Here is a 19,564-nt window from a genome sequence, read left to right on the forward strand (position 1 = left end):
TATATATTTATTTACTGTTAATCAATTATATTTATTCTTTTCAGGGAATATCAAGCAATTTCAACAAACCTCTACAGTTACGAAAACTGATTAAGACTAACTAATTTAGAACAGTTATCATGGAGATTTGAGCAAACACTACATTTAATTAAACAGAATCTTTTCAAATGCAACCCTTAGAGATGGTGGCTCAACTGATGTGGTGAGAGAAAGTCCGCAGCTGAAGAACAAGCTAATCCACCTCTTGCCTGGTGGTAAACGCGGATAAAGCGCACAGATTCGTTTTGGCCGGGCTTCAAACTCCCCAACGCTTTGTTCTTAAGCCTCACGGGACAGCTTTGAAGTTCGGGATAAAACTCCTCTAGCACACCATTACCAAAGAGCAACCTTTTGATTATGATCTCATGAAAGTGTAATCAATAACTCAGCCGAGTTAAAAGCGTGGCAAACAGCAAAGGTCACATTATTGGGCCTTTATTGAGTCCATGTGTTTCACTTTTGGCTTTGACCAGCCCTCCTGTACAAGAAATGCCTCCCGCCAAAATGCAAGCAATAAACTTCTCAGAAATTATGAAATCTCACAGCAGCTACTGTCAGGCTGGAGCCCTTTTAGGGTCTCTTCGGATGATGCTTCCACTTTAGCATATTTAAGTGAAAGAGAGTTCTCAGCACCTTTGAAAGTAGGAGTTCGTTTATTTACTGCTCAATAATGAGCATTAGCATTATATTCCAAGCAAATTGGTGTTTAAATTTTACTGTGAAAAAGTTTTGAGAAAAAATCAACTTTTTTTCTGACTAGTTGTTAGAAAGACTTCCTGCTAACAGTGCTCTCTTTTAGCATCTGCTTRATGGATTTTAAACAACTTTGCTGTAAATATCTAAAGAGACATTTTGTTATCGTTTTAAATGCTGCCATTCACCAAAGCAAATTCTAAGTATTACCATGAAAGAACTAAAATCATTATTTAAATAGAATAATTAACCAACTTATCTGTAAAAACATCTTGTATGTTAGATGATGCACCTGAAATTATGCTGATTTGYCTATTGAGACAGGTCTCAGGAGATGGAGATATATATTACTATAACATTTCCATGTACTACACAGATTCCAAATACGACTTCTACTMTATGATTTCCATGGCTCCATAACTATACTTTGAGTTCATCAAAGCAAAATGGATTTATGTTCATACAGAAGGGCAATATTACCTTACCTCCAGCTTCTCATGAAGAACTGAACAATTTCTGCAAYTGACTTTTCTGTCGTTTAGTCTGCTTTCAGACTGCTGAAGTTATGGGTTGGCAGYACATCTGGGAAGTCAGAGCAGAGTCTGTGTAGCTGTATTCTTCGGTTACAGTAGCACTCTCATAGGATCTAGTCTTTTGAGGTAAGGTCCAGAATGGCCTCACATATTTTCCAGAGTTTATATGAACTATCTTCTTCAAAGCCTGCTCATCCTAGACTTTCCATATGCTCAGTGGAGGGAGGCCAGCATTTGTAGAAGAAAATTCAGCCCAGATAGGGTCTAATTTACCTGCCCTCTTGAAATGCCTTTCTCTCTCCACTGGCTACAGATGGAGCCTACTCATAATTTAGTCATCTCCAYTTGGCCTCCTCTCTGCTGACTTATTTTCACTTATTTGCTAAAAAGTCATATCTCAGAAAGGCAATGAGTTCTGAATTTACATAACGCACCTGGCCCATGCTGTAGAACATGGAGAGTCTTCTGCATGCAATATTATTATACCGACTTYTAGCAAGAGCTTTTTGGGGAAGCCTGCTCGTCAAAAATTTCTTCCTTCTTTCCCTAGATGTTGTTAGCATATAATCCTTTCCTACCATTCAAGTTCTGTGCTTTTTGCCTTCCCTTTCTTCCTATCACAATCTTCCTTTATTGATGATTCAGATGATAAACCTAGGCAAAGAGTCATCTTAGTGTTTGCTTTTTTCTGCTTCTGCTATGGTTTCTTTCTTCAGTGTGATTAAGACGTGGTCCTGRCACTTTCTACATTAAAAGTTTTGTTCAAATGAACTTGTTTAAAAACAAAAGTAGTATTCTGCTGTAGGCAGTGCTGGCATGGCCAGGACAATCTTTCATTAGAAGAAAATGGAAGAAATTAGGAAGAGTTAGGAAACAGAGCAGATTTTGAMAAGTGAGATAAAGCTGAGCTTCCAGAAGTGAACCCTCCACACATACGGTGAGGAGTAAGTCCTCCTTAGGCACACAGTATGAARTTTATTTTGTGAAATCAGCATCCCTCTGGCTGTTCCTTGCTCTGGATAATGTGACCTACAGTTTGCCAGTATAAACCCTTACAGGGAGCCCAAGCATCTAAGAATTCATCATGAGAATGAGTCCCTAACTTCTTTTTTTATTGGAGAAAATGATGGCAGGACAGTTCAGCTTCAGACAGCAGTCCAGGAAGGTGCTGAATGTGTGAACCTCCCCAAATTTACCTCTGATAAAAAATCAAAGGGAGCCTGGTGATAAAAGAAGTCTATACTCTGCCCTGAGGTAACTCCTCCATTTGGGATTAAAAGGTTTTGCTGAGATCAAGAGCTGTAATTTATTCCTTGACACACAGCTATAGTGAATCTGGTCTGATGTTGCAGACTGAGGCCAAATTGTCCTGTTTGTCACTCAATACTTCCCACATGTACTGAAAATCCATAACTTCATTTGGAGGCAAAGGCTGCTGGAGGTTCTCCAAATCCCCCAAACCAGCCTTTATTTTCTATTACAAGCGAGCAGCTCAGGGCTAAGTGTGGTCTACCATCCTTGAGGGAACACCGAAGCAGCACAACATCCTGCACGGCAGCACTGCTGAGCTGCCAGGTCTGCACTGTGCATCRCTACATGGTGCAGAAATTCAACACTGATCACACCAGTCTATTGGACAAATGTTGCCAGTTTTCTGCAGTGGGATTCACTTAGATAATGGGCAGCTGAGTCAAACTGAGTCCATTTTGCTTGGTTCTGCTGGAATTTTTGCCATTTTGAAGAGATTTGGGCTTTGGGGGTTGTTTATTTGTTCTGAAATGTTAGGGCCATTCTCTGTAGCTTGCAGCATGTTGTGTACTAGGAACAACCTGCAGCATCAGGGTGGCTCAAGGGAGCCTTAGGCTGTCCTATCGCAGTCCTACCCTCTTCACGTRTGGCCATGTGATGAGCTACCAAAGACGGTGGGTCAAGCTAAAAATCAATCATTTCTCTTTGTAGGCTTGGTTTTCAGACAGATCCTGAAGTGGCCACATGAGCACTGGCACAAGAAAGAGAATGGAAATATGTGATTGGGAATGGAAAAGGAGATGAAACTGTGTCAGCCTGTTAGCTAGGCTGAAGATCTTGCAGAACTGCCCGGGAAGTGAGGCTAATTGTTACCTTCTCCTTGGCAGATGTCAGATTTCTCACTGCACTCTCAAATTTCATTACCATGGAGTAGGGAAGAAACTAAGCCCAGAAATATCAGTAGGATATTGGTTCCTTCAATGCACTGTTGAAAGAAATAGAACCTGCACGTAAACAGAACATGCACATTCCTGATGGTACTGGAAGAACTATTATGTAGACAAAGCTCTGAACTAAATGAAAAATCCAAACACATGATCTTGCCCTCAGAAATACAACCTTGTATTTGTTCATCAAGTTTATACACTGGGAATAGCTCAGTTCACTCATAATTGTCATGCCTGTAAACTTAAAAGAGTTCTTATTAASAGGTTTCTTTGGAGCAACACAGGAGTCCAAATACCTTCCTGAGATGTGGTCAGGGAGCTGTACTCTTTAAATGTAATATGCCACATCTCTCAGCAAAGTGAGAAACCTGCAAGTAACAGCKTTCTGACCGTGGCATGCCATTTAGGCGTGCTGTGCTTCTGAACTGAATCATCTGCCATGTGTTAGAAAAATGCTTTTACTGAAGAGTTACAGGAGAGAGTGGATAAATACATTGTTCCAGTGCGGTTTTGTGATCATAAAAGTTATATATCCAATAGGCATCTGCCAGTGAGGAAATCCACCCATTGGGATATGACCTGTCTCAGCTAAGAAGGATGCTATTTTGTCAAGGTGARGCACCCACTCTGCTGCTTTTGATCACGAGGTGCTAGGGAAAACTGGACTGGAAGATGTGCACTCCTGCATCAAGCAAGCCTGACACTCATCCAACAGTCTTTGCGGTKACAGTGGTGCACACAGCATATGGGCTCCCTCATGTGGATCTCCAAAGAGGTACCAGAGAATGACCACATCTGTACAGATCAGGAGTGCTGCAACTGGGGAAGATGCCACCCAACCTGCTCTGAAGAAGGACTCTCCCACAGACCTTCCCCAGTGCATAGGAAAGCAGATCCCTTTTGTGGTCCTCTCAAGGTGAAGAGGAAAAGGACACAGTGCTGTCTAGACAATAAGATCATCCAACATGTAAACTATTTTCAAACTTTTAAATTCTTGAGAAAAAGGGTTCCTTCTTGCTATTACTTGCTACCATTTCAGTCTTTTCTCTTTAAGGAAACAGAGGAAATGCTACACAATAACCTCTTGTTTTAACATAAAGTTTAGAGAAGTCTCACAGTATCAAGTTAAACAGTCAAAAATGAAACAATACAATAAATAATGCTGTAAATACAAACTAAACTCTCTCTCCTTGTTCTCATAATACATAAAAGCTCATTAAGTGTATGACCTCATGCTAATTCTCAACTAYGAAACACAGCGTCTTGTGGCTTCTTCTAAAACCATAAATCTTACAGTGCCAAAGAGCTGGTAGCATTGTGGATTTTGTGAAGACCTGACAGGAGCCTGATTTCCCAAAGGTACTGAGGACCTGCAGCTCTTCTCAATATGAATGGCTCTTGTAAATGCTGAATAGCCTTTAAAAACTACTTGAAAATAAAGTCAACCATAGACATTACTATTCAGATACGCAATAACCCACATTTATAATCATCCAAACTGTGCAACATAAGACTTCCAGGAGACTACGGAAAATTGTGCATAAAGACCAACTATCTTAACGTAACAGTTTGCTGCTGCAGCCTTTCAATTGTATCTCACAGTCTGAGATACATATGAATTAGGTGTGGCAGAAATAAGAATACCAGAACTTACTGACCACAAGATTCATTAGAAATGTTTCTTGGGGAAATATCAAAAAAAAAAAAAAAAAAGAAAAGAAAAAAAAGAAAAAAAAGAAAAAACTATCAAAGCCAAACCATATTGGTCATATGTAAATCTCCATTCATATTTTCAAATGCAAATCTTTAGTAGAAATCTGTTTTCAGAAAAACAATGTTTTAACTGTAGACTATTAACATACTCTTAAAAGATATCAGGTGAACAATGCACCTCAGGCTGAAGGTGCATTTTTCATGTTATACTGAAAGGTATGTTTAGTTAGTGGTTGTGTTTTCAGTTGACGGGTTTGCACACATTTTAATCTAAGGCTTTTTTCTTTTAGAAAAAAGAGTCTTTGGATATTTTCTATRCATTGAAAGTGGACAAAGTTCATCTTGTGCTTGCCAGAAATATAACTTTGCCATGGACACTAAATTAAGGACACTATTACCAGACCTTCTGGCTTATCTGAGAGTCTACATTCAGAAAAAAAGGCATGCTTCACATAAACTTCTCTTGATTATAATCAGAGTAGACTCTTACGTGTTTAAAGTAAAATGTCCCATGAATGTGGCTTGGGTAGCAAAATTAAATTTGCTGTCAAGGTGAAASAGTAATGTGTAAAACAAATGTCAGTGATGCAAACTCTCATAATTCAATATCAGTAGTGCATCAAATTCTGCTCAGATTGTAAGAAAGGCTTCAGCCCTCCTTTACATGTCTCACCATGCTTAGGGAAATCCCTTTGGACTGGCTGCCTTCTCCACTTTGTTCCTGGGGAGGAACAACTAAACACAGCTCGTATAGAAGACTGCCAAAACCCTCTCCTCAGAGCAGGGAGAACTAGTTTTCWGATCTTCTTTTGGTTTGATAAGAGTGCTCCTATAAGAATCAAAGGGAGAGGAATCTCACAATATCTTTTTTTCACAGAAGAAGAGTGATGGGTGTCCCTTTCCTTCCATCTCGCACAAAACTGGCTCTCTGCTTCTCACTCTTCATGAGACCTCTGGCCTTGTTCTGGTCTGAACCAGGGGCTTCTCTCACTCTCTGAGTTTCTGTTGGAGTTGTTGTGAATGTGGAGAAAAACAGAGATTTTATGAGAACACAGGCTGAAAGCTCTGTACCTTCAGACAAGCATTCACCTTACTAGTAAATTTTCAGATTCCTTGCTCTGCATGAATTTAATTGAATGAACCTACATTGCTTGATTATAYTGTACTAGAAGAGAAAACCTCACTTCTGGATGAATAAAAGCCCTATATAAGTAAATTAAATATTCAGAAATGTTTTAAACATCGCAATCACACTATTAAGTTTTAATTAATTGCTGTATAAACARATCATGGTAACAGTGACAGCATGGCACCAACTATATAAATTATGAGGGTTACATGACTGCAAATGTTTGGCAGGATGATTAAAAAAGAGTCCATTAAATAAGCAGGATATCCACACTGACCAAAATTCAAATGTGAACTACATCAGTGGGCACGGTAATGATCAGACTTTGCTCCATCAAAGAAATTCTGCTTATATGTCAAGTAAAAGAGTAAAACCCAAGTGGTTCCTGATGCAATGAAGGCCTCTAACCCCCCCCCACATGGAGCAATAAAAGCTTCTCCACCCTGTACCTACTACCAGCATGCCATAGCTCTGGCTGGAAGGGAACAGTSTACTGGGTCATAAGTTTTCAGCTATGCTCCTTTGTAAATACAGAAATCTGATCATGCCTACTCAATTTGAATAGATGTTCTTGTACAAAACTTGAAGAGGGAGGAGGGGGAAACACCAAGAACAAAAAATGATATAATTGACAGCATGCCCCACTGACAAAATAGTTCTCAACTCCTAATACAACTGTGCCTTTCATCTGTTGCTTGTGATTACAGATCCAGACAGATAACTGTATTTTACCTCTCCTTCATCTCAGACAGATCCTGGTGTGCTCTGTTATGCAACCTGTCTGTTCTCCCTGCTGGTCCCTGCATGGAATCCCACAGGCATGTGGTTACTTGCAGCTATTTGATGTATGTGTGGCTTCACAAGGAAAAAATAAATTTATTTCAACCTAGTAACTCACATGGACACTGTTTCAACAGTTCGATTTACTTCCCAGAACCACTGCAAGAAAATGAACTGGCTAAGGCTCAACCTTGGCAAAATGAAAGCAGTGTTTACTGAAGTTTAAAAGGAACAGACTGAAAGTTGTACTTGTACTCCTTACTGTTCAGCAGACTTGATATTTGTGTGGTTTTTAGTCCCAGATTCCCATTGACTATATCAATATTTTCACATTTACAAGTGGAGAGCAAGTAGAAAACATTGCAGGTAGAGCGTATCATCTCCTGTTCATCAAAAAGTTGTGATTTCTCCGTGCTTGCCTCATGCTCTGAGAAAAAAGAGGTTCATAATCCCACTACTCAAGGCTCTGAACTAGTTCTCTGTTCTGATGTTTATGATGGTCCAACAGCCTGCCCTGTCCTCTGGCCAGCTATTACTGTGAAGGCTGGCTGTGCTGCTGGTGCTGCTGGTCTCTGTGCTTGAGTGCTCAGAGCTGGTGACAGGTCTTCTCATTAGCGGGCTGCTGTTTGGGGAATTTGTTTTSTCTGGTGCTGTGCCAAAACCTAAGGCTGGCAGTCTGCCAGGTTGGATGTCAGGCACATTTATTTCCTTTAGCATTGGTTGAGTTTAGTTGACTGTTTATCCCAACTAAGGAGGAACTTCAGAGGATTTGTGGGACCAGTTCTGAAAGTGGTGTTTAGTCTCTAAGTTATATATTGAACTATTTGGCAGTGATGGCAGCAAGTGCTGGCATAGCTGGAAGGTAATTGCCCTTGTATAGCCTAACAAGATGGATTCCACCAGTTGGTTATAAAACAAAGCAAACTTTCATACATCTAACCTGCATTTGTTAGATGCAGAAAAAGAAAAAAAGAAAAAAAAAAGAAAAGAAAGAGGACAGAGTTGCTGTTTGGTTGGAACAAATCCATCCAAAAACCTTTGTAAGCCTTTGCTAAGGCATTTCTGTCCTGCAAGTTTCTCTTTTGCAAGTCAGATAGACTAGTCAGCTAACTCTCAGCATTTTTGAGCAGCTAAATGGTCTCCTACAAATGGAATTTAAATAAGCACGTTACAGTGGAATTAAGAAACTGTATTTGGATACTGTATTCTCAGTGCTTCCATAGAGCAGTAGCGCTGTCCTTGATTTATCTATAATAAAGTTCTTTTTCTGCTCTTTTTCTAAGGCAGATTTTGGCTTGCTGCTTTGCTATGATTGTACAAGCCAGTCTCAGTTCATGGTACTGCTGTTTTGTATCCTAGACTCACTAAGAGCAAAAGATTTCTGAGACAAGTGGGAAAATTTGGGGCAAGTAAGATGCCTCCTTTGTGAAGGAGGATCAGGCTAGGCAACATTTAAATAAATCAGAAATACRTAAGTCCATAGGACGTGATGGGATTCACCCATGAGACCCACGAGTGCTGAGGAAGCAGGTCAACATCATTGCAAGGCCACTCTCAGTAATCTTGGAAAGGTCATGGCAATCAGATGAGGTTACTGAGGACTGGAAGAAAGCAAATGTCACTGTCTTCAAGAAGGGCAAAAAAGAGAAGGTGGAAAACTACAGGCCATTGAGCACCACCTTGATCCTTAGGAAGGTGATGAAACAACTAATCCTGGAAACCATTTCCAGACTTAAGAAGGACAAGAGGATGATTGGGAGTAGACAGYGTAGATTTATGGAGGTAAAATTATGCTTAACCAATCAGATAGCTGTCTATAAATGAGATGACTGCAYTGGTGGATGAGGGGAGAGCAGTGGATGTTGTTTATCTCGAGTTTAGTGAGGCTTTCARTGCTGTCTTCAATACCTCACAGACAAACTGATGAAGTGCCGGCTAGATAAGTGACCAGTGAGGTGGACTKAAAACTGGCTCAACTGCTGATCTCCAAGGGTTGTGATCAACAGCATAAACTCCAGCTGGAGGCCAGTCACTAATGGTGTCCCCCAGGGACAGTACCRTTTAACATCTTCATTAAAGACCTGGATGATGGGACAGAGTGAATTCTCAGCRAGTTTGCAAATGATACAGAACTGGGAGGAGCAGCTGATACACCAGATGGTTGTGTTGCRAAACAGAAGGACCTCAACAGGCTGGAGAAATGGTCCAACAAGAAATTCATGAAGTTCAGCAAAAGGAAGTGCCAGCTCCAGCACCTGGGGAGTAATAACTTCATGCACTGTACAAGCTGGGGACTAATTGGCTAGAAAGCAGCTTTGCAGAAAAAGACCTGGAGGTCCTGGTGGACAACAACTTGAACATGAGCCCACAATGCACCCTCATGGGAAATAAAAAGCCAATAGCCTCCTGGGCTGCATTAGGAAGAAAATTRCCACTTGGGTGAGGTAGGTGATCCTTCCCTTCTGCTCAGACTGGAGCACCATGTTCCCAGTAGAAGATATGGACATACTGTAGYGAGTCCAGTAAAAGGCCACAAAAAYGATTATGGGCTTGGAGCATCTAACATACATGAGGCATGAACTGGGATTGTTCAGCCTGGAAAAGAGAAGGCTCATAGCGGATGCTTATAAATACCTGACAGACGGGTGTGAAGAAGATGGAGTCAGACTCTTCTCAGTGGTATCCAGTGAAATGACAAGAGGCCATGGGCACAAATGAAATACAAGAAATTCCATTTAAGCACTAAAAAGAAAAGTTTTATTGTAAGGGTGACTGTACCAGAACAGGTTGCCCAGAGAGGTTCTGAAGTCTCCATCTTTAGAGATACTTAAAACCTGACTGGACACAGCTGTGAGCAACCTGCTCTAGTTGACCTCGCTATGAAAGCAGGGGTCTGTGACAGGTGATCTCCACAGGTCCCTTCCAACCTCAGTGATTTTGTAATTCTTTTCCTTCGGTGTATCACTGTGGTCTGAATTCCATGCCTCCTATACAAGGCATGGTCACATGCCCCATGGAAGTTTGAAGACTTGTCTGTTTTTCTCTACTTTAGTTCTTCCTTCTATGAAGTGTAAAGGAAGAGATGAGTCTTTTGCAGGTTCTTCTACAGGCCAATAGCCCTCCTCAGAGAGCTGGTGACGCTGTCAGAGGCCCATAGGAGTGTCAGGTCACACACATCAGCTGCCAAGTGCTACCCAATGGAAAATGCATCCGATCTCAATGCACACGTATTCATTGAGTTGGACTGCTGTTACTTAAAATTACAGGCTCAGCTCTAATTGTCACAGATAGTCCAGATGCTTTTAGTGCATGGACCTGAATGGTATTTTATACGAGAAGAGCCAGTCAGTCAGCACTACATTATTGCATACATTTTATTATAATCACAGTTAATGACAACTAAGATTTCAAAATATCTRTATTCACAAACCAAGTAAAAGGGAGAAAAAAAAAGCAAATTTAACCATGTATGCAACAACTTACCAAAACTGTGATTTTATGTATCTTCAATTTACCTTACAATTTTCTAAAAAGCTTTCTGCAAAATATAAAATACCAACAAAACTCTCTTCTGTTATGTACAGCTCAGTACAAACTATCTACTGAAATGTACACTTGCATCCTAAGACATCTACCCAATTTTATTCATAAAATTAATTGCACAGAACCTCGTGTGTTTTGTTGTGAAAAGATTGAGGATTGTAATGCAATTTTCAGTTCTCTGTTGTGCAGTTTGTATGACTGAGTTAYCCACTATGTCTGGGCTATTGTCTGATATAAGACGTTCCCTGAAGCTTAAATAAAAAAAAAGAAAAAGGCAATCAATAAAAATTCAGCCTGGTTGAACAACAGAATAAAAAAGACTAATAGAAATAAAACAAGATCCTTTAAAAGGTGAAATTTGTGTGCAAAAAGTAAAATAAAAAAGGATAAGCCCAGGCAAGCTAAACGGAAAGCCACAAACCAGAAAAGGTTTTGAGATGAAATTTCTTGAAGACTTTAGAACKATGAATAAAATGTTTTGAAATGCTTCAGAAGGAAAAAGTTGCCAAGTCAGTGAGGATGACAGCTGAGGATGGTGCAAATAAGACCCTGATGAAGAAGACAAGGCAAGCCTCAAAACAGATAAATGAATATTTTGCATTTGTGTTCATGAAGGAGAAGCTAAGCAGATTCTCACACTAGAAATTTGCTTTATGAAGCCCAAGGAATTGTTGCAGACTGAAGTAGCAGCAGCAGAGTTTTGGCAGGTTGGGGGRGGAAATTATAACAAATTGCTAGGAACAGCTGCTGCCACCCAAGAATTTTGAAGTATTCAATTATTAAATTGCAGAGATCCCAGCTGCTAGGACAAAACTTATCTAAAGTTATCTAACTTATCTAAAACTTACCTAAATTTAACTAATCTTGATATTACAGGAAGGTAGCAAGAATGACACCAATTTTTGAACAAGGCTCCAGTAGGGGCTTGGACAGTTGATGACTACAAGGTCTGAAATCTGTTCTAAGCAAAAGAGTATAATCAATAAACATTCAACTAAACATGATATCTAGGGAAGGCTCAATAAAACTTTGGCAGGGACCAGCCTTATCTCAGGCTTTCAGAAGTGTCAAAAACTATGTAGGTAAGAGTGATCTGGTCAGTACAGCACAGTTAAATTTCCATRGAGCTTTTCATAAGCTCACAGATCAAAGCTTCCAAAAGACGCTAAGCTGTCTTGGGTAAGAGGGAAGCCTTCTTGTGGATTCATACCTGGTGACAACTGGCCAGTTCTATAAACGGTCTGTAAGTCATCGGCATTCACAATGATGAGAGTTTACTAAGGGGATCCATGAAGAACTGCACTCTTCAAAATATTCATAATAATTGTAGAAAAGAGAGTGAATAATGAGTTGGCAAAGTTTACTAATATTAGAGAGGTCACAACTAAAGCTATCTGTGAAGGGAAGGCTGACATGATACCAAGTGCCTGGTTAGTCAATCATGCATAAAAGTTGATGTTGATAAATGTGAAGCAACACACATGGAAAAACTGTGAAAAATAATGAGGTATTTTAAATTAACTATAATTATTACCCAGGAAATAATGCTCTGATGATTATGGTTGGTTCCCTGAGAAGATCAGTTTAGTGCTGAGGAGTGGTTAAATGGGGAAATGGAACATGAGAACTCTCAGGAAAGCTGTAGAAAGCAAAATAGAAAACATTGTCATGTCCTTACAAATCTGGTGGGCCTAGTGCTTGAATACTAAGTTTGAGTTTGGTCAACCTTCCTTAAAAGAAGACAGATGTTGTAAAGCTATAAATAGAAAAGGCTCAGAGAAGGATAAGAAGAATGATCAGAGGAATGGAGAGGCCTGTATAATAAAAGACAAAGATTTGCATGCCCCAGGGAATATAAGGAGGTGTCTAATTAATACACCAAATCAAATTATTAAGTTAAAAGCAAAAAGAAAAGCAGTTTTGCACAACACCTAAAACCCTGTAGAAGCTATTGGTCTCTGTACCCACCTCCTCCCAAATGCCAAACCACATCACAGTGGTACCTCCATTTTCCTCAGCTGTCTTCTGCATTTCTTAACTCTTCCAGCTGTATCTGTGCAGGATGACTCTGGAGGTATCAGCGACTTCTGATGCCATCACCAGAATACTGACTACTTGAAGCCACCCACCTCCACAAGACAACCTTTTTATTTTTATTAATTTGTCCCCTTCTTGATCAAGTTGTGGATAATGTTCACTCCACATTATGTTCACTCCACAAGACTGATGGGACTGTGAGGAATGGAATCCTGTGGGAATTTAGCCCATAAGAGTACAGTATCAATCAGAAAATCTTAGAAAGCTGATCTTAATGTTATTTTTGTGGTATCTCTTTAGGTGGAAAGTCCAGGCTGTACAAAAACTAAATGATTTTGTTAAAATAAACAAAACAAATAAGTAGAGTAAGTTTGGATTGTTTGAGAAGATCAGAAAACACAAGTCTGGTCATTTAAAAGGCTGTGTGTCCCATATCCTAATGACATCAAACTCTGTAGGAGTCAAAAGTCTTAACAACGTCATGGGAGATAACACATTGTAGGAGTCTGTAAAGACACCTCAAAATAACTAAGATGCTCAGTATGTAAGAAGTACCATCACCATGAGGTGCCACAAGAGGTAAATGAGACTACGATCTTTCAGATTTAAAGCACTGATTTTGAATATTTACGTAACTAGTTTCTATTACTTTCTTAGAAGGGAAAATATATTTCATCATATTTCAAAACATACTTTAATATACTTGAAAATGGAAAACTCAGAGGATCTCAGGAACTCATTGCTCTGAGCTAAAGTAAAGAAAATAGTTAAAATTAAATTCAACATGATCCAAGTACCTAATATGTATCAGTGTTTTGAAAATCCCGGATCACATCGTATTCCAGACATGTGTGCCTGAACTACAGACACTGGGAGTATTTTATGTACATTGGACACTTTACTAGAAGTGTCATTCATACTTGATCCAAAGTTTAGCTACCCCAAAAGCTCTTTGGAAAGTGTGACACCAAAATAAGTTCTTAAATACATTAAGAAATTCTTCCAGTCAGTTCTTATTACAATTAGTTCTTTTTTTTTTTTTTTTTTTTTTTTTTTTTTTTTTTTTTTTTTTTTTTTTTTTTTTTTTTTTTTTTTTTTTTTTTTTTTTTTTTTTTTTAATTCTATGGCATTACTTGTAATGTTATTAACTTTAGAGCCCCAGAACGTACTTAGAAACTGTCTGTAAAAAAGAGGTGATATTGACAGAAAAATTTTCATTTCCAAAGAGAAGAGGAAAGCAAAACATCTTGGATTTTATATTTCAGAAAAACTATTGGCAATATGGAGAGAAATCCATATGTTCTTACAAAACATAGTCTAGAAGTTTGGGGTGTCCTGTGAGTTCCAGTACTTTTCAACAGTTACGTTGTACAATGCAACTACTACTGTAAAAGTAGTGGAAATATTTTATTACTTAAGCTTTTTTGTTAAAAATGTATTAGTATATTTATAGAACGGATGAACAACAAAAATCTTGAAGAAGGATTTATTTAACACAGCTTTACACTGCTGTGTAAAAAGAGTAATTGTGTAGTTTACACATATACCATGTAAATTACTATGGAAACCAGATGTAGCTTACACTACAAGGTGCCTTGTAACTCATCTCTGATGACCAATAAACCTCCCTCCCCTTTTCTTCTTGGCAAAACTTTGAGAAACTTTACTGCTGTTTTCTATCAGCAGATCCAACAGATGGCTGGCACATGCCTGCTTTACTAAGTGAAGTAGGATCTCTACAGCATTACTTCGATCCCTGGTGGCATGTCCACAACACTGAGATGCAAAATACCACAGCCGAACAGAATCTGAATATTAAAAGTTTGGAGCTGTGCTTTCAATATGAGAATCCCATCTAAAAATTATGCTCACAGTATGTAAACATCTTCACATTTCACATTGAAATTTCGGTACAGAGGTCAAAAAACAAAGTATTTCCTCTGTTTGGTGACATGAAACCACAGTGAAGGTACTACTGTAAATCTCGAAAGTGCAAGTKTGTGCAATTGCATTGACCCAGCTTCCAAAACAACCATAGTGAACTGTGCACATTAGACATTTTTTTAAGTTGAAAAGTCCCACTGTGTCATTGGGTATGAATAAGAGTTACAAAAAGTTCAGCAGCTTCTTTGAAGAAAACTTCAGTAGTTCCTTTGAAGACACAGTTGTTTTGCAATTCACCATCCTTGGTTTTCTTTTAGTTTATAAAGGAAGGAGTAGTGTTTGAAAGGAGCTCCCCATTGTACGACAATGAGTGGTCTTACTAGTTTTCCTCAGGACAGGGAAAATTAAACTCCTGGCAGAGCTGGAAATTCCATTTTTCTGTCACTGTCAGGCTATGTCTAAGCAAGAAGGGTAATTCCARAGAGAGCAGTTGAGCTATTTCGATTGATGGTAACATTGCTGAGATCAGAACTACCTCCAAGAGCCTTAATTTTATACCCTTTCCTAACCTCTACTTTACAATACAGAAATGATGCTAGTAAACGTACTGRTGACATGTATTCCCCAACTCTCCCTAAAGAGATGAGCATCTTTCTGCTTTACTTGTGGTTAGCAGTAACTCTTTGATCTRAAGCGACCCAGCCTTTCCAGTAGCACAGGCCCAACTGCATCTAAAAAAGGCCCCGAGGACTACACRCTGGAGTGCCCCCCTTATCTCCTGACACTTGCTCTGGTCTTGTGACCTGAAGCACCATTAGTCTGCTGGCATTTCCCCAGCACCCGATCAAACTGTGCACACAGGCACATCTCCTGTCGTAGGGGAGGACTACTCCTGTCATACCACCAAAAGATGTGCATCCTGCAGCACATGCCTGCACATATTTTTGCCGTATAATATGCATGAAATATCCACATGCTGTAAGATAAACACATGCACCTTCCTGTCACGTGGATCAATTGCCATTCACACACCAGCACACAACCGAGTATTCAGATGTCATGCAATGGGCACACATTCAGCCATGCAAAAGGAGAGAAGCCATGGGGCACTCATCAAAGCTGGAAGTTGGAAGCAAGCTTCTACAAAAATTTACCTGACCCCAAACACTTCTCCTACATCTGAAGGAAAGAAGGCCACCTGGACAGGTTGTGGACTAGATGGACTGTTTTGTGGATYAGGCCAGAGATTGCTACAGACCAAAAATTACAACTTGCTCTTTGGTTCCTTTCTTTCATGTCCCATCTATTAAATCAACTCAGCTGCTGCTTTATCATAGAATTATGAGCACTTGCTTCCTTTGGACTGATTAATCTTTTATATATATATATATATATATATATATCGTTCCTCCCACTAATACTCACATGTTCGCTTAAATTTATACTTAAATTTATTGCCAGCAGAAGTCCCACTGAAAGTTAAGTATGCATACTGATGTTTCTGAATTTAGAGCTTGAATACTTGCCATACGTTCTTCAGTATTGTAGAAATGATATTATCACTGTAATCTTTGGAACCCTTCACTGGTGGAGGGAGTGAAACATGTTGTAGCACTAGTTAGCATAATAGGATCTATTCCTCTCCCACAGAGAAATCTCTGAAAGCAGTCTTCCCCACTCCTTACGTTCAGAGGACAAGACTCCCCAAATTCATTATTCTCTCTCTCTTTTTTTTTTTTTTTTTGCAAAAAAAACCCCACACAGAATGAGAGCCTGAAGCAACACAAGCGACTTCTAGTGGTTACACAGATGTATGCTGCATACTATACATTGCCACTGGATTTTTTTTTTAACTTTGCAAAACAGGAAGAAGCTTTATATCTGCCAACTTACCCAGATGATGTTTTTTTTTCTAAACAAAAATATATCAGTCCTGCTCTGCACTATCCTATAGCCTTCTCAGTACCTGTGTCTCATCTTGACTTCACCGGGAAAAGTAGGTATTCAGCACCTCCAGAGTATTAAATTTTGGGTTTACCCTAATATTTCCTAATTAATTTATTAGGACTAATGGATTAGCAACTAAAGGTTTTCTTTGGTTCATATTTTCTATTGAAAATTACTTTAAATTTTCCTTTACCTACAGACAATTTTGCACTTGTAATGGTTCCAGGACACATAGACCACAGTACTGGAAACATAACTTCTAAATGTAGTGGAATTTTACCACTTCAACTTCAATTTACATAGAATACAGGTATAATATAATCCTTAAAAAGTTCCTTTCAATAGACGTATTTGAACTAATATGTAGACACAGGCAGCAGTGCAGCACGAAGAAGCATGGCCAGCCTCCAGGCTGGACCATCTATCGCCTTGCATTATTATTTACCCTAGGATCAGGTAGCTGTGAACTACCCACAGGATATTTATACCTGCTTTGCACAGGTTTAACAGGGATGCAAGGTGCTTGGCAGGAGAAACTAAACCTTACATTGCTGGATATCCTGCAATAGCATGGTTAGGAACCGTGCAGTGACATAGGAAAGATCTCCTGTATCTACCCAGGAGAAGCCTTATATCAGCAGACCCAACAAGGGTCTATCCACTGCCAGAGGCTATGGCACACACTATTGCCAGTGCCTGAAAGTTTGGAGCCCTTGAGATCTTYGGATCTCTTTGGTGGGTTTGGTTGGTAAGAGGTCTATAAAGCACAAAACACAAGATGCTCACAGAAGAAATGGTTTCAGTTTTACCAAAAAGGAGACAACAGTATGCTAATTAACAGTTTGGCAGAAAGTAATCCACTGCTTCAATGTCTTGTGTGGCTTTCTTCTATCTATCAAAGAATATTACTATTTCTTTCCCTTCCCTTCCCCCTTCCTTTTCCCTTTCCCTTTCCCCTCCTTGTCTTTCCTTTTTCCCTTCTCCCTTGCTTTGCTTTGCCTTGCCTTTCTTTGCCCTATTTGCTTCTTTTCCCTTTGCCTTATCTTTTTTATTTCCCCTTGCTTTGCCTTTCTTGACTTAGGAAATTCCCAGACAAAAGTATTCTGCCAGAATAAAGGTAGCAAATACTTAGTAATATTTAGTACTTCCCTGGATGTCTCAATGGAAACTTCTAAGGACCTGTATATTTAAAAACAAAACAGAACACTGGAAAAACATTTTAACACCTCGTCTTTTTCCCTCCTCTCACAAAATACTGGAATTCTGGAGAAAATGAGTTCTATTGCCATAAATAACTTTTACCCTACTCTATTTACAACACTGCCCCACCCCAATTAAGATATATCAAAAACACTATGCCAATAACGGTTGTTGCCCTATGGACTACAAAAATACTCATGCCTGCTTCTATCCTTTCTCATCAGGTAAATGGTTGGGTTCCCAGCCAGAGACCGTAAGTGCCCTGGTTTCCACAGAGGACCACAAGAACTGKGGATAACAGCAGCTGTACTCAAACACCTCCAAGGAAGGCAAGGAACAACAGTACTGTTTGTGTTTCCAAAAAGTWGACATTTTCTCACAGATGTTAAGTATAGTTTTTTCCCCACCACAGAGTTGAGAATCTTTCCTTAGCTTAGGCTGCTGGTTGAAATCCTTCTCTTCATCTGCACACCAGCATAAGCATTCAAATATCCACAGCTGTAAGACCAGAGTGCCAAAGTTAATAAAGATTATGTACACAGATGCAGTTGTAAGGGGTAACTACATGGGACTATAAAATCTCCAAATGAAGAGTGTCTTAGTTTTAACACTTGTTTGACTCATAAATATCTGTAAGTTAACACTGTTTTAGGAACAGAATASTGTGACAATGTTACTCCAACTATTTCCATATTTCACTTATTAAGAAAGTTTTCTGTAACAGGAGTTCAGCAACTTAGGAAAGCAAAGGAGGAATCACTGGTTAACCTCTCTGCCACCGTTCAGCAGGAGCTCCCTCCCACAAGCTSCATCAGGGGTAGCAATTGCTTATGTTGTCTTTGAGCCTGTGACTCTTCCCACTGAAATCAGTATTACAATCTTTTCCTAATGAACTATCCTGTAGGCTGCAAAAGAAGGAGAGCGGGATAAAACAAACAAGGACAAGAGAAGAGGGCTGGGTTCCGCCTAACTTCTCAAGCTCTCTTTCCAAAAAGAGGTATTTTTGTCATGGACAGCAACAGAAGATGATAGAGGCATAGGGCAAGAAATACAATCCTGAAATACACTGATTATTTCTGGTTATTTACATGCCAGCCCTTAACGTATGATACTGTTTTCTCTGTAAAATGAGATTGGAACTTCAATTACTTTGAGCAAGTCACTTAGCCTCTGTGAATAAGTTTTCTGTCTCCCCACTGCCTTTAAAAGAAGTGGAAAAGCATTTCTCAGACTCAAAGGCGCTGTGAAGATAGCAAAAATTATGAGACCCTTTGACAACAACTCAAAGCCAAAGAAGCCCTARGGATGCAAAGGGTGTCTTTAAGCAACCAAAAACACAACTGAATTTGTGAAGCTGAAATTAGCTGAACAGTGCAACCAATTTCCACCGAACATTTGAGGGCGTACACGGTGGGGTCGAGCTCCAAGGCAGCCCGCGGGCGGCCGAGGCGCGGGGCGGCGCGCGGAGGGAGGTTGCGGGGTTGCGCGGGGCGCGCAGGAGCCGCGGCGCGGCCACCTACCCGTCCCGTCGCCTGCCAGGTGAAGTTCATGGCGTGGATGCTGACGGGGATGGCGGGCATCCTCTGCTGCGCTTTCCTGAAGTCGTGGGTGAACGGGGCCATTTTCCCCTCGGACACGATGAGGATATCCTCCTCGAAGCCTGCGAAAGGCAAAGGCGAGGCTGGGCGCGGGGAGCGGCGCGGGGGCGGCCGCGCGGGGAGCGCGCAGGCAGCCGCTTACCGATGAGCAGCCGCGCTTGCTGCGCGCCGATCCACACGTAGAGCGTGTCCGGCTGGCGCGGCGCGGCGCGCAGGCTGCAGAGGCTCAGGGCGCCGCAGAGCAGCGCCGCGCACAGCCGGCTCGCCGGGGCC

The 19,564-nt window shown here is 40.2% G+C and overlaps 1 protein-coding gene across 1 annotated transcript in view; it reads right to left on the minus strand.

Moving 5' to 3' along the window:
* The window catches only part of WIF1 (Wnt inhibitory factor 1), a 48,795-nt gene that overhangs the window by 28,546 nt on the left and 685 nt on the right, over positions 1-19,564 (minus strand). Inside the window, exons 2-3 of the mRNA XM_085323840.1 lie at positions 19,434-19,560; positions 19,214-19,353 (exon numbers count right to left, since the gene is read on the minus strand). Of these exons, the coding sequence (XP_085179966.1) occupies positions 19,214-19,353; positions 19,434-19,560 (267 nt within the window). The remainder of the gene's footprint in view (positions 1-19,213; positions 19,354-19,433; positions 19,561-19,564) is intronic.

Source organism: Rhea americana, unplaced genomic scaffold (genome assembly GCF_003343005.1).
Source record: "Rhea americana isolate MKP2758 unplaced genomic scaffold, rheAme1 scaffold_88, whole genome shotgun sequence".
NCBI classification, from domain to species: Eukaryota; Metazoa; Chordata; class Aves; order Rheiformes; family Rheidae; genus Rhea; species Rhea americana.